Source organism: Drosophila rhopaloa, unplaced genomic scaffold (assembly GCF_018152115.1).
Source record: "Drosophila rhopaloa isolate 14029-0021.01 unplaced genomic scaffold, ASM1815211v1 contig_158, whole genome shotgun sequence".
Classification (NCBI taxonomy): domain Eukaryota; kingdom Metazoa; phylum Arthropoda; class Insecta; order Diptera; family Drosophilidae; genus Drosophila; species Drosophila rhopaloa.
In genome coordinates this window covers 471722-498104 of record NW_025335037.1, presented here as the reverse complement: position 1 = coordinate 498104, position 26383 = coordinate 471722, and the positions used below count along the sequence as shown (strand labels likewise).

At 38.8% G+C, this 26383-nt stretch overlaps 1 protein-coding gene across 2 annotated transcripts; it reads left to right on the top strand.

Moving 5' to 3' along the window:
• Nucleotides 1-3829: 3829 nt before the first annotated feature.
• Nucleotides 3830-21912, top strand: LOC108039461 (tyrosine-protein phosphatase non-receptor type 21). 2 transcript variants are annotated; one of them, XM_017116482.2, is made up of 8 exons: nt 3830-4150; nt 12711-12836; nt 12889-14655; nt 19191-20055; nt 20476-20694; nt 20763-20939; nt 20996-21319; nt 21377-21912. In XM_017116482.2, the coding sequence occupies exons 1-8, from the start codon at nt 4089-4091 to the stop codon at nt 21503-21505; spliced, it is 3669 nt and encodes a 1222-aa protein (XP_016971971.1). In that variant the 5' UTR covers nt 3830-4088; the 3' UTR covers nt 21506-21912. The 2 variants fall into 2 exon arrangements, with proteins under 2 accessions (XP_016971971.1, XP_016971970.1); XM_017116481.2 differs by having other exon boundaries at nt 12711-14655.
• The last annotated feature ends 4471 nt before the right edge of the window (nt 21913-26383 follow it).

Sequence of the window (26383 nt, the reverse complement as noted above, 5' to 3'; positions counted from 1 at the left end):
TGAATTGTCTTGTCCAGCGGCAGACTTGTCTTGCTAAGGTAGTTAAGAATATGCTTAAAATGATTTTTCCCGCAAAACAGGATTCTTAAATTTTAATCTTTTAAGCCTAGTACGCAGATCGACGAAAACTGTTCCCCAGTGATGAGAGAGAGCGAGAGGCAAACAGCTGGCGTTCACTTTTCATTAGGCTTTTCACCTCAGTACTCAAATCGACGAAAAAAAAAATACTAGAAAATTACTTCGCGTATCCAACCACCTAAAATGAACTTTTGGTGAACCCTAGCGCAAAGATTAAAACATTTAATCTTTTGGAGTGCGCTTCTCACTGAATATTTTAAATAATGGAGGGAAAAAAAACCCCGCAAAGATCGATTGCAGGAGTTTACTTGTAAGGACAAAATAACATTAATACCATCTGGGGTGCCTCTTGTCAGAGCAAAGTGTTTCTTAGGTCAAAAATGTACGAAAAAACACATAAGTTCAGCTATAAACTTTAAATAAGCAAATAATTGTCAGTAAATTAAAAAAAAACAACTGTTAAATTTAAATTGTATTGTTTTTTAATTTCTTTGTACAGCGGCAGACTTGTCTTGCCAACGTAGTTGATAATATCTTTTAAAGGCTCTTTCCCGCAAATACGATTTTTGAATTTTAACTGCTTGTCAACAAACCCAGCTGATTGACAGTAAGACCTAGTACGCTCAGTTCGGATGAACTATCGAACTTTTGGTCACACTGGAAAGATTAAAGTTTTTACGCTAGCGTACTCGTTGGTCGATCTGAGTACTAGGCTTTAATCTGTTGTCAGAGCAGAGTGTTTTTTTAGGTCAAAAATTGACTGAAAATCACAACAAAATCTCCAGCCATGATCTCTAGATTACCAAAGAATTATCAGTCATTAAAAAAAAAAAACTGTTAAATTTAAATTATATTGTTTTCTAATTTCTTTTTATAGCGGCAGACATCTTTTGTCAAAGTAGTTAAGAATATCCTTTAAAGGCTCATTCCCGCAAATAAGATTTTTGAATTTTAACTGCTTGTTAACAAGCCCAGCTGATTGACAGTACGGCCGTACCACGCTCAATACTGATGAACTTTCAAAAATGCTGTCACACTGGAGGATTCAAGTGTTTCCGCTGGCGAACTCTTTTTTCGATCTGAGTAAAGAATAGTACTCAGATCGACAAAAACTGTTCGTCAGTCATGAGTAAGACCGAGAGGCAAACAGCTGGCGTACACTTTTCGTCACGCTTTTTTTTTTACCTCGGTACTCAGATCGACGAAAAAATACTAGAAAATTACATCGCGTTGCCAACCACTTTAAATGAACTTTTTGTGAACCCCATCGAAAAGAATACAAAATATAATCTTTTGGTGTGCAGTTCTCAGTGAACATTTAAACAAAAATACGTTATTATTATTTTAACTGCTTGTCAACAAACCCAGCTGATTTACAGTACGACCGTAGGACGCTTAATTCGGATGAACCCTCGAAAATGAAGTCACACTGGAAATATTAATGTTTTTACGCTAGCGTACAAGTTTTTCCGCTGGCGAACTCATTTGTCGATCTGAATACTAGGCTTAAGTACATCACACCGATACTCGGTTCGACGAAAAAATTGTATATCTTTGCTAGTCTGCTGAAATGAACTGTGGGTGAACGTTCGTCAGGCCCTAGCGAAAAGATTTAAAAATGTAATCTTTTGGGGTGATTGTTGTAAGAGCATAGTGTTTTTCAGGTCAAAAATAGACCGAAAAACACAACAAAAACACAGAAAAATCGTCTGCAAGAACTTAGGGCAGATATGATCTCTAAATTACCAAATAATTTTCAGTAATAAAAAAAAACTACTATTAAATTTAAATGATATTGTTTTCTAATTTCTTTGTATAGCGGCAGACATGTCTTTCCAAAGTAGTTAGGAAATCCGTTAAAGGCAGTTTCCTGCATATAAGATTTTTAAATTTTATCTGCAGCCCAGCTGATTGACAGTACGATCGAAGCGGGCGCGATACTGATGAGCTCTCAATAATGCTGTCACACTGGAAAGATGAAAGTATTTCCGCTGGCGAACTCGTTTTTTGCTGTAGAGTTCAAGACCTTAAACCTAGTAATCAGATCGAAAAACGAGCTCGCTAGCGGAAAAATGTCAATCAGCTGGGTTTGTTGACAAGCAGTTAAAATTCAAATATCGTATTTGCGGGAAAGAGCCTTTAAAAGATATTATCAAATACCTTGGCAAGACAAGTCTGCCGCTGTACAAAGAAATTAAAAAAACAATACAATTTAAATTTAACAGTTGTTTTTTTTTAATTTACTGATAATTATTTGCTAATTTAAAGTTCATAGCTGCACTTTTATTGTGTTTTTTCGTACATTCTGGACCTAAAAAACATTTTGCTCTGACAAGAGGCACCCCAGATAGTATTAATTTTATTTTGTCCTCACATGTAAACACCTGCAATCGACTTTTGTGAGTTTTTTGAGTTTTTCCATCCATTTCTTATAATGTTCAGTGAGAAGCGCACGCCAAAAGATTACATTTTTTAATCTTTTCGCTAGGGTTCACCCAAAGTTCATTTCCGCAGACTGGCAACGCTATGGAATTTTCTGGTATTTTTTTCGTCGATCAGGGGACCGACGTGAAAAAAAGGCCCGACGAAAAGTGAACGCCAGCTGTTTGCCTCTCGCTCTCTCTCATGACTGGCGTACGGTTTTCGATCTGGATACTAGGCTTAAGAAACAATTTGCTTTGACAAGAGGCTCCCCAAAAGATTTACAACCTCACAAAAAAACTCCTGCAATCGCCTTTTGCGGGTTTATTTTATTTTTGCCCTCCATTTTTTTAAATGTTCAGCGAGTAGTGCACGCCAAAAGAGTAAAATTTTATTCTTTTCGCTAGGGTTCCACCTTTTTAATTATCAAAATTTTTTTAAGGATTCCGTATTTCTGAAACTGAGAACTGAAAAAGTGGGCAAAAATGGGGAAACTTAAGCATATTATTAAAAAATTCGTTTTTAGTCGACCCAACTTCTTAAGACTGTAGAAATCATTTGCCCACTTCTGTCATTTTAAAACGATCACTCAAGTAATTAGGACGAAAACGCAATTATCTTAATATTCACATGCACCAGGCTAGCACACTTTCTTGTTTAATATTTGTAAGAATAGGTCCTCTAACACAGTATTTCGTATAACATGACTCATTGGAGCTCTTGGACCGACTGATCTAACATTTAAGGCCCTTTTAGGTACGCCCTTTTAGGTACGTACAGAAATGAACAAATCATTACAATTTCTAAAGCTAAAATTGTTTTTAGTGTTGCGTTATAATCGACATTGTGGTCGAGAAAACTATATTTTCACGTCCTCTTATTTCTCACAGGTGTGAAAAATTTTTCGCTACAGCTCTTTAAAGCCTAGTACTCAGATCGAAAAACGAGTACGCTAGCGTAAAAACTTTAATCTCTCCAGTGCGACCAACATTTCGAGAGTTCATCAGAATTATGCTTGCTACGGTCGTACTGTCAATCAGCTGGGTTTGTTGACAAGCAGTTAAAATTCAAATATCGAAATTAAAAAACAATACAATTTAAATTTAACAATGGTTGTTTTAAATTATTTGATAATTATTTGCTAATTTAAAATTCATAGCTGCACTTATAACGTGTTTTTTCGTACATTTCTCATGACTGGCGCACAGTTTTGTCGATCTGAGTACTAGGCTTTAAGCGGTTGTAAGAGGACCGTATAAATAATTATATGTTCAATTTTAAATTAATTCCAGTCCACTGTGCAAAGTCTTATCGATAGTTAATGTCATCTATCGATACATTCGCTATTGATATCACCACTACGGGCTCACTCGTCGTTTTAGTTTTTGTTAATTCTTTAATTTATTGTTCGAAAGTTTCGAAAGTGTCTTAAACGCCGAGTTGAATTGGAATAATTTAAATCGTGTAATTAATCTACAAATGTCTGTAGAGTCAATGGTGCTGCTGTTTTAGCCTATTAGTGAGCCAGCGGAGCCCCAGCCGACCAAAAGCATTCTCGGTTTGGAAATGCCATTGAAGTTCTTAAAAAAATGTCGCCAGTACAATGTCACGTCCAAGAGCTTGTTTGTTATATCAGTGCATCACCTGTTGGGTGAGTAAACTCCTTTCGTTAAAAGGGCGTAGCGCCTACAACATTAACAACACCTAGGTGACAAAGCCAAAACCTCACAGCTGCCTCTGCCCATTACACTTGTTGATTTATTTATTTGGGAATGGGAACATAATTATATTTTATTAACAGTTTAGCTAGAATTCGAGTTCCGGATGCAAAAGTGGTACTCACTATGGTTTTTTTTACTTAAGCTTGTTGGTTTATTGTGAGAGATTTTGTGTCTAATAGATTTGTTTTAATGGGTTTCATGGGTCAAAAAATAACCTTTTCCAGTCAAAAGTTTGCAACGCATTGAAGAACACATTTCCGAGGAGAATCGATCAACCCATATCCACAATCACTAACATTCTAGAGCTTACTACATTTGTGATAAACGACTCCAATAGTAGTTTTCAAACAGACGTCATTTACACTGGCTTTAGTAAAGCATTTGACTCTAAATAACTTACTTATTGTTCAAAAACTTGACCTGTTAGATTTTCAGTTGATCTCCGTATATGGATCTCAAGTTACCTGAATGGCAGGTCACAAAGGGTCCTTTTTATACACTTGCAGATGGTATTAAAATTTTTGGTCAAAAGTGTGCAACGCAGTGAAGGAGGCATCTCCGACCCTATTATTGATCAGGATCACGTCCTGAGTTGATATAAGCATGTCCGTCTGTCTGTTTCTACGCAAACTAGTCTCTCAGTTTTAAAGATACCTATAGAAATGCTATAACTTTGGTGTTTGTAGAGTTAGGAAGTTGGGATTTTCTTTGGGTTTTATTTCTGGCTAATCAATCCGACCAAATTTCATAAAGATCAACCGACTATATCCTATAGCTGCCATAAACATTAACGATCGGAAATTCCATAACTTTGGTGTTTTTAAAGTTAGGAAGTTGTGATTTTTTATGGGTTATAATTTTGGAGAATATAATTTACAGAATGTTCTGCAAGGTTATATCACTAATCATACAACATATAGACTGGTCATTTCATACAACGAAAATGGACACAAAAATATTTTTGCGGGAGGCCCCACGGCTCTTAGCGGCAGGCCCCGGACACTTCGTGTACCTTCGGGTTTTTTGCGCTCTCATTCTTATTCTCATTTTCATGCTTGCGCACTCATTGCACGAGTTCGGTCGTTCAGTCGCAGAGACGAGCATTTTGAAGAAGGTTGCGCTGCGCTTGAATTGGTCAGGTGCATCCCTGCAGTACCGTTCATCACCTTTTAATCGCTTTTTCATCACCAAAAATTCATCACTGCTGATTAATCGGCGATGAAACTTCATACAAATTAGTGATGAATTTAACATTGGCATGTCCTAGGAGTTAATCAGTGAAAAATTCATCACTCTTTAATCAGTAATTCATCACTCTTTTCAGTTTTTCATCACTCTTTAATCAGTAATTCATCACTCTTTGAACGGCGTTTACTGATGAACATGCGATGAACGAGTGATTAAAATGCGATGAAATAGTGATCACTCTTTAATCAGTAATTCATCGCTTTTTCATCTCATTTTCATCGCTTTTTCATCTCATTTTCATCGCTTTTTCATCTCATTTTCATGGCTTTTTCTTCGCTTTTTCATCGCTTTTTCATCGCATTTTCATCGCTTTTTCATCGCATTTTCATCGCTTTTTCATCGCATTTTCATCGCATTTTCATCACTTTTTCATCGCTTTTTTTCATCAGTAAAATTCATTCAGTAAATTTTCATATAAATTTCATTTTTTATTTTATTACAATATTTCATTATTATTTCATTTATTTCATTACATATAACTAATTAATTTAACTTAATTCAATCTACATATGTACGTTTTCAGTTGTCTCGGAGGTGTTGAGGATGTTTCGGTTTCGGTGCCCTTTTTTTGACTTCGTGCTTAATGTACTGGCTCTTCCTGACCAAGTATATCTAAAATAGAAAAATTATTAAAAAAATAAAAACTTACTGCGTTTTTTGTTTTGCCGCCGACCAAGTCCAGCTTAGTTTATGCTGGCCCAACAGTTTATTATAAGCTTCGCCTTAAATAATGAATAAATATATTAACAGTATATGTAGGTACAGTTCAAAATAATTAATAAAATAACACTTACCTAAATTTCTGATAAATTTAGTTATAAAATTTCACAAAAAATCTCAGCTTCGATCTGTTCTCTCCTTTCTCTCAAATGCAAGTGCACGTAAAAACCGCGAAAACAACTTCAGTTGAAAACAAGGGCGTCGTTAATCCTATTGTTCTTTCCTCTGCCTAATTTGTCTTTACATGTTTGCTTTCGTTAAAGCAGGGTATATAAAACCATGTCCGACTATGCAAAATAATCACATAACTTAAATTCACTTAAAAAAGGAATCAATACCTTTCATAATTATCATAATAATTTTATTTTTAAAAAGTATTTCCATAAAATAATATAATAAATAAGAATCAACGACTACAATACAAAAATTATGCTAATTTATTTTCAAGGGTGTATAAAGGTCGATCTGATTTTAATACATTGTCCTCCACCTCTCAGCTCATTTTATGGGGAGAGAGACAGAGTAAGAGAGGGAGATGGAAATTTTTCTGCGTTGCCTACGATCGGGGACTGAGAGTTTCGGCTCTGCCTGCGTCGCACTCGGCTCTGCCGACTTTGCCTTTGGCTCTGCCGGCGTCGCAGTCCGCTGCTGATTAAACAGTGATGAATTTTTGTAGTGATGAATTTCGGAACTGCAGGGATGTGTGCGTTTATTTCAATTCGATGCGGCAAGAGACCAATTGAAGCGCAGGCGCAACCTTCTTCAAAATGCGCGTCTCTGCGACTGAACGATCGAACTCGTGCAATGAGTGCGCGAGCATCATCTGGGCCATCTGGGTCCGTTTTTATACCCGTTACTCGTAGAGTAAAAGGGTATATTGTATTCGTGCAAAAGTATGTAACAGCTAGAAGGAAGCGTTTCCGACCCTATAAAGTATATATATTCTTGATCAGGGTCACTAGACGAGTCGATATAGCCATGTCCGTCTGTCCGTCTGTCCGTCCGTATGAACGCTGAGAACTCGGAAACTATAAAAGCTAGAAGATTGGCATTTTGCATGCAGATTCTAGGAGTTCCTACGCAGCGCAAGTTTGTTTCAAAAAGGTGCCACGCCCCCTTTAACGCCCACAATCGCTTATATACGATTTCAAAAATTTAAATATTTCGGAAAAGTAAAAATTCAGTTTTATTGTGTTTATCAATACCTATCGAAATCTAGAAGAAATTTTTCAAATCGGACCATTCGTTAAAAAGTTATGCGTGAGCAAAGTTTCTATCTCCATCTCCCTCGCACTCCCTTTACCTGACTAACGGGTATCTGATAGTCGGGGCACCCGACTATAGCGTTCTCTCTTGTTTTTTACTTTATTTATTAACGATCTTCCCTCAATTATAAGTCATTCTCGCGTACTTATTTACGCGGATGATGTTATGTTAAGCTTGCAGTATAAGGACATTTCCTGCCATTTAGACTTACAATCCGATCTAGCTAATTTTCAAATCAGATGACTTTTTTTCTGGTCAATTCGATATACGCGTCTTACACGTTAAGTGCCAGCTCTTTGGATAGAATAACTATTGTAAACGATCTTGGCGTTCTCTTGGACCCTAAACTAAAATTCTAATCACATTTCGTCCGTGGTTAATAAAGCCAGAGGAGTGTTTGGATTTATTAAAAGGTGGTCAAAAGAATTCGATTATCCTTATATAACTAAAACTTTATTTATTTCGCTTGTCCATCCGATTCTGGACGGACCAATACATATTGGTCGTATTAAATCAGTACAAAAAAAAATGTTTTTTTTGCTTTACGGCGCCTAAACTGGGATGCAAATTTTAACTTACCTTCTTATCCTAGTACACTTATATTAATTAATTTACCCTCCCTAGCCAACCGTAGAACGACATGGTGATATTGACAGCCCCGACTTGGTAAGTCGGCTAAACTTTTCTGTGTCATGTAGGTTAACTAGAAATTATATTTCCCTAATATTAAATCATTGTAGATCTAACTATGCCTTGGATGAGCCTTTCGGAGTACTATAATAGACTTTTTACTAGAATCTCAAATCTTGACTCTCTGTCGCTCCTAAAACGATTAATCATTGGCATAAAATTGATCTTACTATTACTTTTTTCCCGGACTTATTTTGTTTTCGCGATCCGTACGATACACGGATGCGCCCCTCGGTCGGTTGGGCGGGTAAGTGATCCGTGGGACTCCGCGCAAAAAAAAATCAAAAAACCCGCAAAAATCGATTGCAGGAGTTTACTTGTGAGGACAAAATAACATGAATACGATCTGTGGAGTCCTGCCCAGAATTGTGGGACTTGGAAAAAAAAAAATTTTCTTGCAACCATTATTAAAAGAACGTGGGAGGAAATAGCCTGGGAAATGAATAAAGATAATAAGTCATAATTGTACATTTGTTAACGTGGACATATACAATATTTATGTTTATATAATAGTTGCAAGCTGGAGTGCAAGTCGCTGCGGGACAGCTATAAATACCACCTTAAATGCAAGCGACCGAAGAGTGGAAGTGCTGAAGGAGTCCCACTGGAAAAGCCAAAGGGTGTTAATCTTTTGAGGTGTCTCTTGTCAGAGCCAGGCCCGATGAGAGGGGGGGACTGCCGGGTCATTTTCCCGGGGCCCGCAGTGGTCAGGGGCCCGGCAGCGAGAAATTTTTTTTCGAAAATTTAGTTATTAAGAAAAATTATTTTATATTCTTAGATCGTAGAGTTAGAATCTAAATAGAGGTTTAATTTGCTCTGCCCGCACCTCTGCCAAAGCTCTGCTGAGAGCCATGTTCGAAGCTAACTTCGGTTTCTCATTACCCCTAACATGTGCGAAGCACTAGCAATAGTATGGGGAGTTCTCGCACCAATCCTTAGGAATAAGACCAGTGCAGCAATAAGAATTCACCATGGGGCTCGAATGAAGTTCGATCAAACGAATAAACTCTTTTTTTTCCGGAAAATGCAGTTCGTCAGAAGGCAATCACATCCTTTACATTTTCCTAATGATGCTAGTGGCCACATGTTCCCTGAAGCAGTTCTTTATACTTCGCAGACCAATGGAGAAACAATTAAACGAGACTGGATTGTTTGGAGTCAGCCAAGGCAGCCACTATTCTGCTTTCCATGTCGTCTGTTCAGTAAAGTCGCAGAAAATTCAAGATCAGCTCTGACGAGATCTTCAGGATTTTCTGGTGAGAAGAATTGGAAGAAATTGGTGGATCCTCTACTTCAAGAGAATATCAAAAGCGAAGCAGCTCGTTGGAGAGAGCTACTTTGAAAAATTCTGCAAGGAGTATTTTATTTGGGTTTTTCTGGAAATATCGAGAGCTTGATCAAGAAGATCTCAAAAGACAGACGAGATCATTTTGTGATACCTACCATGTAGATGTCTCTATCGATTTAATCGATGAAATTATCCATCTGATGGCTATCCATGAAGCAAATTTAGGACCCGATATTCTTCCACCCTTACAGCTACTGAATGAACTTCATAAAGTGAAGATGGATGTTCTGTTCCCAAACATCTGTATTTCACTCAGAATATTCTGTACTATTCCTGTTAGCATAGCTGAAGGTGAACGTTCATTCAGTCTCTTAGTTCGGATACAATTTTTTTGCGGTCTACCATGAGTCAAAAACGTTTGACAAACCTTGGCACTCTAGCACTGGAATCAGGACTTGCCCGTAATCTCGATTTCAAAGCAATTATTTCGATGTTTGCCGACCAGAAAGCCCGTAAGGCCTATTTAACTATGTTCTACAAGTCTAATCAGATGATCTTCACCCGAAATTTAACCAAAGGAAACCAAATACGCACTGATATGTGAATAAACGTACTATAAATATTGGAACAATAACACAAGATTTTATTAGTAACAATCTCCCAATGCTATTTTTATCGTTATCAACCAATCCATACAACTTTTTAATTCTAATAAGAATCGAAAAAGGGACGTGAAAAACATATGTCCCAGGGCCCGGTGTGGCTCTCAACGGCCTTGGTCAGAGCAAAGTGTATCTTAGGTCAAAAATCTACGAAAAAACACAATAAAAAACTTACAAAAATCGCCTGTAAGAACTATGTGCAGCTATGAACTTATAATTAGCAAATAAATATCAGTAAATTAAAAAACAAAAGCTAAATTTAAATGTCATTGTTTTTTAATTTCTTTGTACAGAAGCAGACTTGTCTTGAAAAGGGAGTTGATAATATCATTTAAAGGCTCTTTCCCGCAAATACGATATTTGAATTGTAACTGCTTGTCAACAAACCCAGCTGATTGACAGTACGACCGTATCACGCTTAATTCTGATGCACTCTCGAAAATAGATTAGGAAAGATTAAAGTTTTTCAGCTAGCGAACTCGTTTTACTAGGCTCTAAAGCCTAGTACTCAGATGAACAAAATCCGTTCACCAGGTATGAGAGTTTTTTTTTTTATAGATTTTAGAAGACGCTACACAAGGATGGAACTTGTTTTCGTGTATTGACCAATTATTTCTAAAGATCCCAAAAAAGCGGGTAGCGGGTGCTCCATATTTGGGCAAATCAGGTTCGGACATAGCCGGTCAAAAGTTAATCAGGATGTTGTTACAGAAGACGTCTGTGTCTGTCACGGCCGAGAATAAGTCTGCCGGGTGTCGTCTGCAGAGACGCCGTCGACCCAGTGGTGTTGCAAGATGTCTTGCCAGGCAGTTTGCATGTGTGAGCAGACGTTCCCGGTATCGACTTGAGGATTGACTAATCGTCTCCGTTACCGTCGGCACTCCCGTGTCCTGGAATATAACTCGGTTTTCTACATAATGGTGCCACTTCACCCCCAGCATCCTCCTGAGAGCCTTTGTAATGCACGTTTGCACTCTTTTTAGTGACGAATCACAGGCCGTGCCCCAGCAAGTGAGCCGCACCTTGGCTTCAAGGGATAGGCCGCTACCTGGATGAAGGAGCCAGTCCATTTTGTCAAGTTTTGTTCTTGCTGATCCACAAACTTGATCAATTTGCCCCTTTCAACAAAGGCGACGGTCTAAGGTAACTCCGAGGTACGTCACCTTATCTTCGTGCTTGAGCCTATTCCCATCGATGTAAAGGCTACGCGAACGGCCAGGGCGGAGAGCAAATGTGGGATGCTACGTTTTGTCAACATTAAGCGCAATGTTCCATCGAGAGGCCCAGCACTCAAATTCGTCCAAGAATGTCTGGACACGTCGGGAGGCAGACGTAGAGGTGCTACCAGCTGCAAGAAATGCAGTGTCATCTGCATATGTGGCCAGGAGTGTACGACGAGCAACTGGGGTTGGAAGATCCGAAGTGTAAATTGTATACAGGACCGGACCAAGGACGCTTCCCTGCGGGACACCAGCACGAATTGGGCGAAGTCCAGAACGGTGTCCACGAATATCTACAGCAAACTCCCTCTTATTTAAGAACGATACAATGAGCTTCCAGAGCCTTTCAGGCAAATGCGGGATTAGTTTGTAGAACAGTCCTTCGTGCCAAACCCTGTCAAAGGCCTGTCGAACGTCGAGAAAAACGGGTGAGCAGTATTTGTGGTCTTCGAAAGCCCCCAGAACATGGTTAATTATTCTGTGCACTTGCTCGATAGCACTATGGCGACTACGGAATCCAAACTGGTGGTTCGGAGAGAGAGAGAGAGAGGCAAATAGCTGGCAAACACTTTTCGTCAGGACCCTTTTTAACCCCTGTACGCTGCTTTTTAATAGTTTGTCGAAATGCAAACGATTTTTTTTTAAAACGAGATTGTAATGTATATAGCCCTTAAGATTACTCAATTTTTGACAAAAAACTTTCTTTCGAACATGAAATTTCGCAAAAAGTATGGTGGCCGGAGAATATACTCGTAAAATGGTATAAAGCTTTTAAGTCTTTCTGAACATAAATGATTAAAAAAATTAAAAACAAAATTGTTCGAATACGTGTTCTGTTTTAAATCTTTCCTATTCAATATTTCATTTTGATTTTTTCACTAAATGAAGATTTAATTTCACGTTGACATTCGTCAATTGATACACTAGTTTAATTTTGATAACATCCGAAAAACCCTTCTATGAATTTAAAAGGATAAAGAAGTAAAATTTTTTGATCTGAATACTAATAAAAAATATATTTTTGTTTAAAACCAAAGCCTCTGATATCGCACCTTCCACATTCAAAATATCTTTTATCAAATAATGTGACGAAACATGATTAGACATATAAATAAAAAATACACTCTTTAAAAATGTCTGTGTAAGCAAAATTTTAAATTCTTTGCTAAATCGGGCTGAAATTGAAAAACTGAAAAATTTAAATTTTATTAAGGCGAATGTTTAATTATTTTTCGTCAAAAACACAATGTGATTGTTTACGGATGGTAAACAAAATGCTCTAGCAGAAATTAAAAAGTTTGTCTAATAACCAGAACCATTATAAACTAAGCACCTTCGTTTGTTAACCGTTAAGACCGGTGGTCAGATTACGTTTTCACTATCATCTCTATTGCAGACACCTCCAGCACGGTGGATTGCACGATCAGCTCAGAGAGCAAAGGGCTGGAGTGCATGGACAACGTTTGTCAGCGTCTCCTGATTCAGCAGCCGGAGTTTTTCGGACTGCGCTACTTGGTCAAGGGTAAGGACAAGGAAGACGAGTATAAATGGATTGACCTCGAGCGCTCTCTCAGCCGGCAGCTGGAAAAGTACGCGGCAGGGCCGAAGATTTACTTGCGAGTGCGCCACTATGTGACCACGGGTGTACGACACTTGAGCGACGAGGCCACGCGCTTCTACTACTTCCTGCAGCTGAAAAGTGACATTTACGAAGGCCGCATCGCCTGCGACATCCGCACGGCTATCCTGCTGGCGCTGTACTGCCGACAAGCGGAATACGACAGCTACCAGGGCGACAAGCAAAGCAAAGACTACCTGAAAAAGTCTCTGATACTGCCGCGCAACATGCAGGGCTTGGCCAACGACGACAGCATGCTGGAGGGTCTGATCGTGGAGGTCCTGCAGCAGCAGACAGGCCTGGCACAACGGGGCCAGAGCCAGGCAGAGGAGATGTACATACAGTGCTGCCAGCAGCTTGATGGATATGGGGAGGAGCGATTCGCCGCCAAAGACACCCTCGGCAACGATCTGCTGCTGGGTCTCGCTATCAACGGTATGGTGGTGAACACCCACAATGGGCGCCAGTATTTTCCGTGGAAAGACTTCCACACGGTGACAATCGACAAGCGCACGATCAAGATCGAGCAAAACAAGCTAGACGGGGGAGGTAGCATCGTGGGCAGTTTTATTTTTGGAGAGGCCGACACGGCGCGCTACTTCTGGAAGCTCACTATCAGCCAACACAAGTTTTTTAAGCGCTACATCGACACCACCACGCCCTCGAGCCTGGGAAGTGGTGTAGACGTGGAGAGCGGCCAGCTGGGCGGTGATGCTGTCGGTTACATGGACTATGATTACGTCGAAGCGGCGGCCGCCGAGCAACTACAACAGCATCAACATATTCAGCAGCAGCAGCCTGTCCAACAGCAGCATCAGATGATCTCCTCGAACATTTCGCTGGCTGCCAGCGCCAGTCAGTTACTGGGACAAAGCAGCTCCTGCCTTGACTTGAGCAACAACAACTTGCACAGCAGCAGTGGCATGCTGAAACATGGAAGCAGCAGCAATAACAACAACGAGGACCGAGAGCGCCTCAAAGCAATGCTCCCCACATACCGTCCTGCGCCAGACTATGAGACGGCAGTGCAACTGAAGTATCGCACACCTTCCGCGGAGCTGCACAACGTGACAGTTGCATTGGCTGCGACCGGGACTGCCTACTATACGGGTTCCCAGCCGGATGTCCATAATACAGGCGTGCATAATGAAAACTTACTGTATAGTCACCTGACTGCGCATCATTATCCGGACGTGGCACAGCCGGCCGCTGCCCTTCACCACCACATCAACTTATACCCTATGCAACAGCAACCGCAGTCACATTTACAGCCTATAAGCACGACCCAGGCATATTTGGAGCTCTCACAGCGCATGCAAATGATGCGCCACAAGGTGCCGCCGACGTATGTTAATCGGCTGAGTTCCTCCTCCACGCCCGACCTGGCCGTAGCTACGCCCCGTCCGCTGCAGGGCTACCGAAACTATGTAAGCGGTTCCTCTCCGGATCTAGTCTCTAACCGCACCCTCTTTAACGGCGGCCAGTTCTTGGCTCTGGCCGCTGGAGGACATGCCGGGAACATTCCCACCTCCTCCGGAGCCACCATGCTTCACCAGTATCAGTATGTGGGCCACATGGGGCACTCGCAGCCTTACTTGCCTCCGCACGGCACCTTCGAGAACCTGAACATGATAGAAGAGCAACCTTCCATCATGACACAGCTGCGTCAGTCAGCGATGAGTCAGGCAGCTGCTGCAGTTGCGGCGGCTGTGGACACACAGAGGTAAGCAGTGCGTGTAGGTATATGTTGGTCAGACAGATTTTTGATACAATTGGAAATGTTATACTCAATATACTCAAGCATACCTAAAGAAGTATCTCCCTGTGTCTTTGTGTGACTTTTGGAAAATTGGTAGGCTTTAGATTGATATTGTTGGTCCTTGAAATCGATTGTCTTTTTGTAATTAGCACTTGGCAGGGGATTCCGGAATGTAATGGGTTGAAAGTCCTTACCAAAGTCATTTTTAACAGATATCCTTTAATATGATCCTTGTCTGTTTTTTGTCACCAAAAGCCAAGGGTCGGTCTCTGGGCCGAAATAAAATGAATTAGTTGTAATTTAGTTATTCTGTTTCATAAAAATTTGAAAAATTACATTTAATTATATTTATTAGTTTAAAAACAAGAGAGAACGCTATAGTCGGGTGCCCCGACTATCAGATACCCGTTACTCAGGTAAAGGGAGTGCGAGGGAGATGGAGATAGAAACTTTGATCACGCATAACTTTTTAATGAATGGTCCGATTGGAAAAATTTCTTCTACATTTCGATAGGTATTGATAAAAACAATAAAACTGCATTTTTACTTTTCCGAAATATTTAAATTTTTGAAATCGTATATAAGCGATTGTGGGCGTTAAAGGGGGCGTGGCACCTTTTTGAAACAAACTTGCGCTGCGTAGGAACTCCTAGAATCTGCATGCAAAATTCAGATTAATTTTTCCGTCTGTCTGTTTGTCCGTCTGTCGGTTTCTACGCAAACTAGTTCCTCAGTTTTAAAGCTATTTGGATAAAACCTTGCCAGAAGTCTTTCTTCTGTTGACAGGTAGTTAAATTTAAATTGTAATGGTCCAGATGAGCCTACTACATAATATAGCTCCCATTGGAACAATAGGAAAAAAGGGAAAAAAAATTAAAACAAGAAAGGAAAGCTAACTTCGGGCGGAGCCGAAGTTGATATACCCTTGCAGAATATTCTGTAAATTATATTCTCCAAAATTATTTATATGATGCATTCTTAATACTCATAAAAAATACCAACTTCCTAACGTTAAAAACACCAAAGGTATGTAATTTCCAATCGTTCAGTTATATGGCAGCTATAGGATATAGTCGGCCGATCCTTATGAAATTTTGCAGGTCGGATTGATTGGTCAAAAATAAAACCCATAGATAATCCCAACTTCCTAACTTAACAAACACCAAAGTTATGGCATTTCCGATCAATCAGTTATATGGGGGCTATAGGATATAGTCAGCCGATCCTTATGAAATTTGGTAGACTGATTGGCCAAAAATAAAACCCATACATAATCCGAACTTCCTAACTTAACAAACACCAAAGTTATGGCATTTCCGATCGTTATATGGCAGCTATATGATATAGTAGCCCGATCCGGCTCGTTCCGACTTATATACTACCTGCAATAGAAAGACAACTTTTGGGAAAGTTTCAAGTAGATAGCTTTAAAACTGAGGGACTAGTTTGCGTAGAAACGGACGGACAGACGGACGGACAGACGGACATGGCTTGATCGACTCTCCTGGTGATGCTGATCAAGAATATATATACTTTATAGGGTCGGAAATGTCTCCTTCACTGCGTTGCAAACTTTTGACTGAAATTATAATACCCTCTGCAAGGGTATAAAAATAATATTCCATTCTAAGATTGGTATTGTCTTTACTGTGTATACCCTTGCGGGGACATTTCCGGCCTTATAAAGTATATATATTCTTGATCAGCATCACCAGGAGAGTCGATCTAACTGTGTCCGTCTGTCCGTCCGTCCGTTTCTAAGCAAAGTAGTCCCTCAGTTTAAGAGCTATCTGTTTGAAAGTATCCCAAAAGTTGTCTTTCTATTGCAGGTAGTATATAAGTCGGAACGAGCCAGAGCGGATCCCAAAGGAACAATCGGAAAAAAATTTTAAAAAGTATAACTTTGTTCTTTTTTTTGTTTTGTTTCGTTGTTTGGGATTTGGTAATATTTAAATACTATGGAATTTCGGTTTTAATTAAATTAAGATCGGACTTCTATATAATAAAGTTCCCATAGAAAAATCGAAAAAAAAAAAATGAAATAAAATTTTTATTTTCCTGTTTTTCTGTTTATTAAAATATTCCTTTAAGATATAGTAATTATTTACTATATCACAATTACGCTTTTAGTATTGTTAAAATCGGACAACAATATCAAATAGCTGCCATAGAAACGATGGCAAAATCAAGCGCAAAATCGACATAGCTTTATTTTTTTTAGAAATATAGGCATAGAAATCAAAATGTTTTGTCATAACTGCAAGGGTATATAAACTTTGACTTGCCGAAGTTTGCTTCCTTTCTTGTTTTCATTTAAGTTGCGAAATAATCTTAAAGACAGCGAAAAGTTTGAGAGATCATTATTGTACAAGTATTGAATTTAACATTTCAATAAGTCTAAGTAAAGCATTCAATAACTCTTTTGGTAATAACTCAATTAGTTGCTTTTGTTTCGGCGATTAAGAAGGGAACTATTGGCAATGCAAATGTATATTCATCTTCAACATGACAACACATTTTTGGTTTGACTTGTTATAACCGTTTTTGATGGCTTTAGGGTTATTTGTTCTTAATTTTAAAAACTTACGCTCAGTCTTGCCAAGTTAGATATTTTGAAGTTATTGCGAATGTGTTGTATTATTTTTTTAATTTGGCTATTATTTCTTTCGTGGTAATGTCCAATTACTATTACTATTAACATTTTGAATCTGATCACAAGAAAAAGAAGCCCTATTTTTAAATAAATCACTTTAAACTATTTCTTTTATTAAGAACATGCAAGAAAGAAAACAAACTTCGGCAAATCGAAGTTTATATAGCCATGTCCGTCTTATTTAATACCGTTTGCTCAGCTAGCGATCTGAAACTTTCACATCCTTAAATATGTGTACGCAAATCAAAACCATAGGAACTATCGGATATACCTAGCAAGAAACGTTCCACCGTTTTAGTAGACCCATGCTTCGCAATCAAGAGAGGTAATTTTATCTGATAAATCATGTAAATCATATTCAACTGATCTGTGCTTTTTGGATAAAAATCATTTATTTTAACAGAGAGTTAATAGTTTCCTAATAGCTAAAATAAAAAAACTATTGGTAAAAAACTGGGTGCAAATCGTGCTAAAGTCTTAGGCTTAGCGATTTTTAAAACCCTAAAAGCCTGGGAGTCCGTTGGAGCCGAATCATAGACGAATTATAGATGTCGGAATCTGCGTTGAGGAGCTATGTCTTGCCACAGTCTTATTAAAAGTCATGTACATGCTTCCAAACTCCTAAAACGGCTGTGCCTCTGTCTGCTGTTGTTAAACTTATAAAATTTCATTATGAATGGGAATGGGAATGACCTTGTCCTTTCGGGAACCCCAATCTCATAATTTAAATAGCTTCCAATTTCGCATTTAGCTGGATGGCACAAGTACATGATAAATTATCTTTTCTATTTTAGAATTTCGTGTGCAAACATAGAGCAGCTAATTTCTGGACATATGCGCTTTATTGTTTTCTTTTTAAATCAAAGATTAATATTTTTACTTTTGGCATCATAAACATATCAGTTTGTAAGGATTACGATCTTAAGACGCCATATACCAAAATTAATGTAACCAGTACTCGTGTCGTTTAGATGTTTTGTCCAATTTAACGATTTCCTTAAGGGAATATTCTGTTCTGACAAATAACAAGAAAGGAAAGCTAACTTCGGGCGGAGCTGAAGTTGATATACCCTTGCAGAATATTCTGTAAATTATATTCCTAACTTTAAAAACAACAAAGTTATGGCATTTCCAATCGTTCAGTTATATGGCAGCTATAGGATATAGTCGGCCTTATGAAATTTAGTAGGTCGGATTGATTGGCCAAAAATAAAACCCATAAAAAATCCCAACTTCCTAACTTTAAAAACACGAAAGTTATGACATTTCCGATTGTTCAGTTATATGGCAGCTATAGGATATAGTCGGCCGATTCCCTCCGTTCCGACTTATATACTGCGTGCAAAGGAAAGAAGGGTGTGTGCAAAGTTTCAAGTCGATATCTTTAAAACTGAGAGACTAGTTCGCGTAGAAACAGATAGACGGACATGCTTATATCAACTCAGGACGTGATCCTGATCAAGAATATTTATACTTTATAGGGTCGTTGCACACTTTTGACCTTTTTTTCGCGCCTGATTGAAAAACAAGATATTCTTATAGCTCGTGGGCATCGTTTCGAAAAAGACAGTTTGCAAAAAAAAGCTATTGGGTAAAATAATTTGAATTTTGAAAAATCCTCTTAGGGATAGAATAACCTTTAAATATATCACACGAATAAGAAAACCTACTCATTCGTTTTAAATAAATGATAGCTTAGTCTTTTCCCAATTAATTTTCAGTTTTAAATGTATAATTATAAATTAAATTTATAGTTATAACTCACGTTAAAGTAGAGGTGTTTAAAAAATTTTATTTTATGAGAAAGCTTTAAATTAATACTTTCGACGCTCTATTGATCTTTTAGTTCCCCTACACTGCCGTCGAGTGGATTTCGCCCTTCTGTCCCACCGCCAGCCAGCAGTCCTCTACCACCGACAGTGGCTGCTTCTGCCCACAAGTCAACCACGTCCACGCCCACGCCTCTTCAGCGGAACTTGCTGAACGACTCCATCGAGCCCATATACGAGAATGTCCCCCTAACCCAGCGAGCCTCAGGCGGCAGTAGTGGGGCCACGAATATGGAGACCATGCGTCTGCGAGCTTCGTCCATACAATCGGCTCCTGGTGTTGTCCCTGCTCGAGCTGCAAGAAACGCCAGCACCAATAACTTGGTGACTGTCACAGTCACAGATGATGGAAACATAAAGAAGTACGGGGCGGACCGGGCAGCAAGTACGGAGCTGCTCTTCCTGGAGCCGCATACGCCTAAGCGCACCACAAGAGCCGCCAGTGCTGTTCCGGATATGGGCACCATAACTCCGCCTCGGCAACATTTCTCCACAGCCAGTCACAATAAGTCAACTACGGTTGAAGCGATATTGCCGGCCGGAGAGTCACTGCAACAGCAATTTTGTGCCATGAATCTAACTGCAAACACATCAGCTTCCACCTCCTCTGTGTTCAACTCGACTCTGGACACCACGTCATCGTCAGTGGCCAGCAAGGACTCAAAACGCAAGAAGCGTTGGAACTTCTTATCGCGTAGCAAAACACCCGACAAGCAGAAGTCCGCCACGCTGGGTAGGGAAAAGGCCTTGACGGTAGGTCAGCACGCCAAGCTGGCGGCAAAGTTAAAACTGGCCCAAGATGATCTCAACCTTCCAAATCGTTGGTCCACGGGCGTCAGTAAGCCGCAGCCCATTTCTGGGAGATACTCCAAGGACAAGCTGGTAGGTGATAATTAAACAATCGAGTACAATGACTATAAGATTACTCAGATGGGTGGGGCCATTTGCCGAACGGCAGTGACAACATAACAATTCTTTAGATTTCTTCCTTTCTCTATACATATTAATATAAATGCCGGTTTTTTAAATATGCAGTGATGCCATAATAAAACTTACCAATTAACTCCAAAAATAGATATACATATTTTTTGACATGGCAACATCATTAACTGACGATACAAATTAACATTATATATTAATAGTTTAAAGATTGGCGATTTTCAAAATGTCAAATTAAATTCTTAACAATATGGCCTATCAAACTATTTTTAAAGAACCGAATTATTTATAATTTGTATTTATTAATTACTTAATAAAATGTATGTTCCATTCCTTTATAATGCATTCTTTTGTTACTAACAGTGCCAAATACTGGATGAGAAGCTTAGTGACTGTCAGTTATTTATGGAGTTTGAACGCATACCGAAGCGAAGGGAGCACGCACTATATGAGTGCGCCCTGCTGGAGGAGAACGAACCAAAGAACCACGACCCAAACTTTTTACCCTATGATGACAATAGAGTGCGACTGACGCCATCGATGGACAATCGACATGGTTACGTTAATGCATCGTACATATCTGTGCGTTTATTTTTAATGCAAAGTCAAAAAAATATATTTTGGAAATTAATATTTTTTGTATTTTTTAGTCTACTGTTGGCACTAAGCAGAGGTTTTACATTGTGGGCCAATCCCCGCAAAATACGCTTAATATGCGCATTTTCTGGCAGTGTGTCTGGGAAGCTGATGTGTATTTGGTGGTTCAGCTAACTGAGGATATGAGCTATATTCCCCTTAGTAGTCAGCAGCGTCTGGAGTTTGGACAAGTTTGTGACCCCTAAAGACACGAAAAATCTTTTTAGTCAAACCTTCCTATTTCCAGTTCCAAGTGTATCAGGAATTCTCACAAACCACTGATCGCTGCACCACCATTAAGTTGCGCCTTTACCACGTATCATCGCGTCGGTACCGTTCCGTCTGGTATCTGCAGTATGCAGATTGGGTGGAGCAGAATTGTCCACGCGACGTTAACCACTTTTTAGACTTTCTCGAAGAGCTGAACTCAGTAAGACTGGCATCCACACAAGAAGTTCCGCCCGGACACAACACAAACCCACCGGTTCTAATACACTGCCTGGAGGGAGGCGGACGATCGGGCGTAACCCTTACTGCAGATCTTCTGCTTTATACCCTGGACCACAACGAGGTAAGCGGTAAACATTTAATTAAACTTTTGTTTCAACTTTCTTTTTGGTCTTTGCAGGACTTAGATATACCTCGTGTCATTGGCCAGCTGCGGCATCAGCGGGACAGCATTATACCTTCTCTGGCGCAATACAAGTTTATTTATAACCTGCTCATCACCTATTTAAAGCGCACGAGGTTGATTTAATGTTGATGTTATACAAAAAAATCTTGGCTTGTTGTTTTCGTCGTAGAAGCTGAAACAACTTAAAATAACAATGTTACTTAAAACCTTGTTTATAGCCACCAAAATACTTTTAAATATGTATATTTCCATTCAAACAAATTTTTTTTGATTGGCAGCCGTTTGTCCTAAAATAGTTGCATTTTTAAAGTAACTTAGTTTTAACTCAGATTTGTAATCTAAACCCCTTATAACGGCTTCTTCATATAAATAAATAATACTAAATATAGCTAGTAAATTGGTTTGGTAGGCCCGTTAAAATGCCAGCTAACCAGACACAGCCACACAAATTCTGCTTAGGCTAAGAGCCAAACTATATTCTTGAATTTGATCAAAATCTTAAATAAAAATTAACAAATTGATAAAAAATATATGTTGGTTACTGTTTTTACCAAAAGAACAAGAAAATCGAATTATTATACTAATTTATAAAATTAATTAGACACAATTTTGTTCAAAATTAATTAGACAAAATGTTTTTTTCAATGTTTTAATTTTGTAAACTAGAGTTATTAGTCACGGAGTTCTTACTCTTGCATTGCCCAATTCGAGCCACATGTGTTCACAATGATGGTGGTCGCGAAAAAAACCTTACGCTCACCGTTACATGTGGTAGAAGAGCTTTTACTGTGTTCTACTGTTTTTTTAGATTTAATAAGAAGGTAGTTGGTAGATGTGGTGTTTTATATGCCAGACTTCGGCCACTTGCAAAGAATTATTAAAATAAGATAAAAAAAAAGCTCAAGGGAAATGGGAAGTCACATTGAAGAGCCCTACTATGTCCTCTCCACTTCTTCTTCTGTATCAGAATATCAGAATATTATACGCTTCCTTAGTAAGCTGACTTAATTATACTCTGTTATTTTTTCCTTGCCATCTCATGTGATTGCAAATAGCTCAGAAGATTTGGCTTATATGTTGTTCACCACCACATTAAAAAAATATCCGGGTTGAGCCATTGTTTTGGAATGCTAAAATCTCTGATTTTTAACAATTTAGATCTTTAAAAAATATATCATTAAAGGTAACACGTTTAATTTTCCTCGGAATTTATAGTCTTTGTAAGTTTTATTTTCGGGTAAAAGAGTATTTATAGGGATATTTCATTGGATTTCTTACAGCATTAAAATAAAAATTGTTGGGCGATTATCTACTACTATTTTTTCTCCAATTATTTTTTTGTCTGACTGTCCGTCCGTCGGTTTCTACGCAAACTAGTCCCTCATTTTTAAAGCTATTTGGATAAAACCTTGCCAGAAGTCTTTCTTCTGTTGACAGGTAGTTAAATTTAAATTGTAATGGTCCAGATGAGCCTACTACATAATATAGCTCCCATAGGAACAATAGGAAAAGGGGAAAAAAATTAAAACAAGAAAGGAAAACTAACTTCGGGCGGAGCCGAAGTTGATATACCCTTGCAGAAAATTCTGTAAATTATATTCTCCAAAATTATTTATATGGTGCATTCTTAATACTCATAAAAAATCCCAACTTCCTAACGTTAAAAACACCAAAGTTATGTAATTTCCGATCAATCAGTTATATGGCGGCTATAGGATATAGTCAGCCGATCCTTATGAAATTTGGTAGGTCAGACTGATTGGCCAAAAATAAAACCCATAGATAATCCCAACTTCCTAACTTACCAAACACCAAAGTTATGGCATTTCCGATCGTTCAGTTATATGTCAGCTATATGATATAGTAGCCCGATCCGGCTCGTTCCGACTTATATACTACCTGCAATAGAAAGACAACTTTTGGGAAAGTTTCAAGCAGATAGCTTTAAAACTGAGGGACTACTTTGCTTAGAAACGGACGGACGGACAGACGGACACAGTTAGATCGACTCTCCTGGTGATGCTGATCAAGAATATATATACTTTATAAGGCCGTAAATGTCCCCGCAAGGGTATACACAGTAAAGACAATACCAATCTTAGAATGTAATATTATTTTTATACCCTTGCAGAGGGTATTATAATTTCAGTCAAAAGTTTGCAACGCAGTGAATGAGACATTTCCGACCCTATAAAGTATATATATTCTTGATCAGCATCACCAGGAGAGTCGATCAAGCCATGTCCGTCTGTCCGTCCGTCTGTCCGTCCGTTTCTACGCAAACTAGTCCCTCAGTTTTAAAGCTATCTGCTTGAAGGTAGTTTATAAGTCGGAACGAGCCGGTTGGGGTGGTATAGTTCCTTTGAAATATAGTAATTATTTACTATATCAGAATTACGCGTTTAGTTTTGTCAAATTCGGACAACAAACCAGCTATTGTTATAACTGACTTTTTTCATTGTATGTCTGTATGGCTATACGTCTGAGTGAGCTCTCCAGAGTGGAATTTTATTGCTGGTGGGAGAAAGCTGTTCTACGTAGTCACGTTGAGTTTGGTTTTTTACTTTAAATAAAGTTTTTTTAAGTTCACGACAAGTGCTATTAGTGCTACCTTGTTTTGTTTTTTTTTTAATATTACGTTTTTTATCTGACAACAAGTAAGCAAATCTTAATCTCATATATTTTTATACCCTGGCAGAGGGTATTATAATTTCAGTCAAAAGTTTGCAACGCAGTGAAGGAGACATTTCCGACCCTATAAAGTATATCTATTCTTGATCAGCATCACCAGGAGAGCCGATCTAGCCATGTCCGTCTGCCCGTCCGCCCGTCTGTCCGTCTGCCCGTCCGTCCGTTTCTACGCAAACTAGTCCCTCAGTTTTTAAGCTATCTGCCTGAAACTTTCCCAACAGTTGCTTTCTATTGCAGGTAGTATATAAGTCGGAACGAGCCGGATCGGGCGACTATATCATATAGCTGCCATATAACTGAACGATCGGAAATGCCATAACTTTGGTGTTTTTAAAGTTAGGAAGTTGGGATTTTTTATGAGTATTAAAAATGCATCACATGCATAATTTTGGAGAATATAATTTACAGAATATTCTGCAAGGGTATATCAACTTCGGCTCTGCCCGAAATTAGGTTTCCTTTCTTGTTTTTAATTAATTACAATAAATTATTTAGAAAACGGCCCTAACTATTGATGCTGGGTGGAAAGGTCTCTTCGCCTTAGTCGTGTTTCCACATTGTCGATTTCGTCGTTAACAGATCCTACATTTTAATCTTTGTGAATATTTATTATTCGGTGTGTACCACCATGCCCCAGCTATAGTTCTAAATATCTTTGTTGAGCCTTCTGGATTATTTCTAAGTTACGTTTCTCCATAGCTCAGAGCCATATTTTGAAATTGGTTTAAGGACTGTAAGGTACAAAAGTTCTTTGAAGAGTTATTTTAGCTACGATTTGCTTACGCTAAGTAAGACTGGATTCCGGAGGCTCTGCACTGTAAGTAATATAGAGTGTCGGTGCAAGCATGCTACCTTGTGGTAGACCTGCCTTAATCAGATGATATTTAGAGGGAATACTTAAATTTTTTATGGGCTTTCAATGGAAATATTATTATGATTTTATGAATTTAGGCGTCCAGCTAAACGCGGCCGAATGCTTTGGCGAAATTACGAATAACTGCGGACTGCGTATCTCTAAGTTGATCCGGCTTACTTGTTCAATCCGCGTTTTTTGCATTGGGATGGGATTATGCGCCTGTAGCTATGGCTTGATTCAAGAGCAGCTTTTAAAATATCGTTGATAGGCACGGCAGGAGACTTATTGGTCTATATGACGATGCCTTGGTCTTGACCTTTCGGGCTTCATAGATTATTGATGATAGCATTTTTCTATTTTCTATTTTTTTTTTCTATTTTTTTTTTTTCTTTTGAGACTATGACTCTTGTAACGTCTCCTTATTGAAATATAGTAGACAGGGTAGCTTCAGGAATGTTGGCAATCGGCAGCACATATGTTTGTATGTAAAGATGATTTACTTTCGATTTGTGCACTTATGCCTGATTTATCTTTTCACAGTGGATATCCTTTGCTGATTTGGGAGAGTGTCCCATATAAGAGATTTGAGATCGTTTTCTTCTTCTAGACCTTGAGTAATGGGTAGTTGGCTATTTTTATCCGGTCCTTCGAAGAAGGATTACATGGCTTTTCATAGGATCTGTGGGCCAGTATGTAGGCTTGCCCGGAATGAAGTCAAGCTTGTTTCGTGTTGGTGAGCCGAGATCCCCAATGGATGTGCTTTGTATTGTAGTCACCAGCTGTTATAAAGTGCGATTCTTGATCAGAATGCCAGTGCCTCCATAATCCTTATCTTTATGATGACTTGTTAATCTAGGAACTACTGCCATTTGCATTCCAGAAACATTTTTTGAATGAAAAAAATTAAAAACATTTTTGTTTGATTAAAAGCTCCAGGGCATTTGGAGAGACTCAGGATCGCAGTGTTCGTATTTCGTTTGTGGGGTTAGCCGCAGTATATAGGACAAAAAGAGTAGGCCCAAGTACGCTTCCTTATAGTACTCCAGCTTCAATCATGTATTCGTCCAAAGTTGCTGCTTTGCATCTCATTTTGATTTTATGCATGAGCGCATGAAGCCACATTGAGGAATATAGCGCTACAATATTCTCTATGCTCGAAAGCTGAGCGTATTTCTGTAATATTTCTGTTAACTTCCTCGAGGATCCAAAGTTTTTCTTCGGAAGCCAAACTGGTGTGGCGGGACAACATTGTGTGCTTCCAGATATGATATTATGCGCTTTAGAAGGCATTTTTTGAACAATTTAGTCAAACAAGATAGTAGGTTTAATAATCTGTTCGATGTCGGTTTTGTGAGAATTTTTTCCGGGCTTCGGTATTATTATGATGATCTATTTTTTCCACTTCTTTGGAAAGTAGCCGAGATTATTGATCTGATTGAAGAGTTTACAAACGA

Excerpts from the sequence above, each read along its gene's own strand:
- LOC108039461 (XM_017116481.2), top strand. The coding sequence starts at position 4,066 with ATGCCATTGAAGTTCTTAAAAAAATGTCGCCAGTACAATGTCACGTCC. Across the intron at positions 20,056-20,475 it reads GATACTCCAAGGACAAGCTG|TGCCAAATACTGGATGAGAA; the intron begins GTAGGTGATAAT and ends TGTTACTAACAG. Across the intron at positions 20,940-20,995 it reads AGCGTCTGGAGTTTGGACAA|TTCCAAGTGTATCAGGAATT; the intron begins GTTTGTGACCCC and ends TCCTATTTCCAG.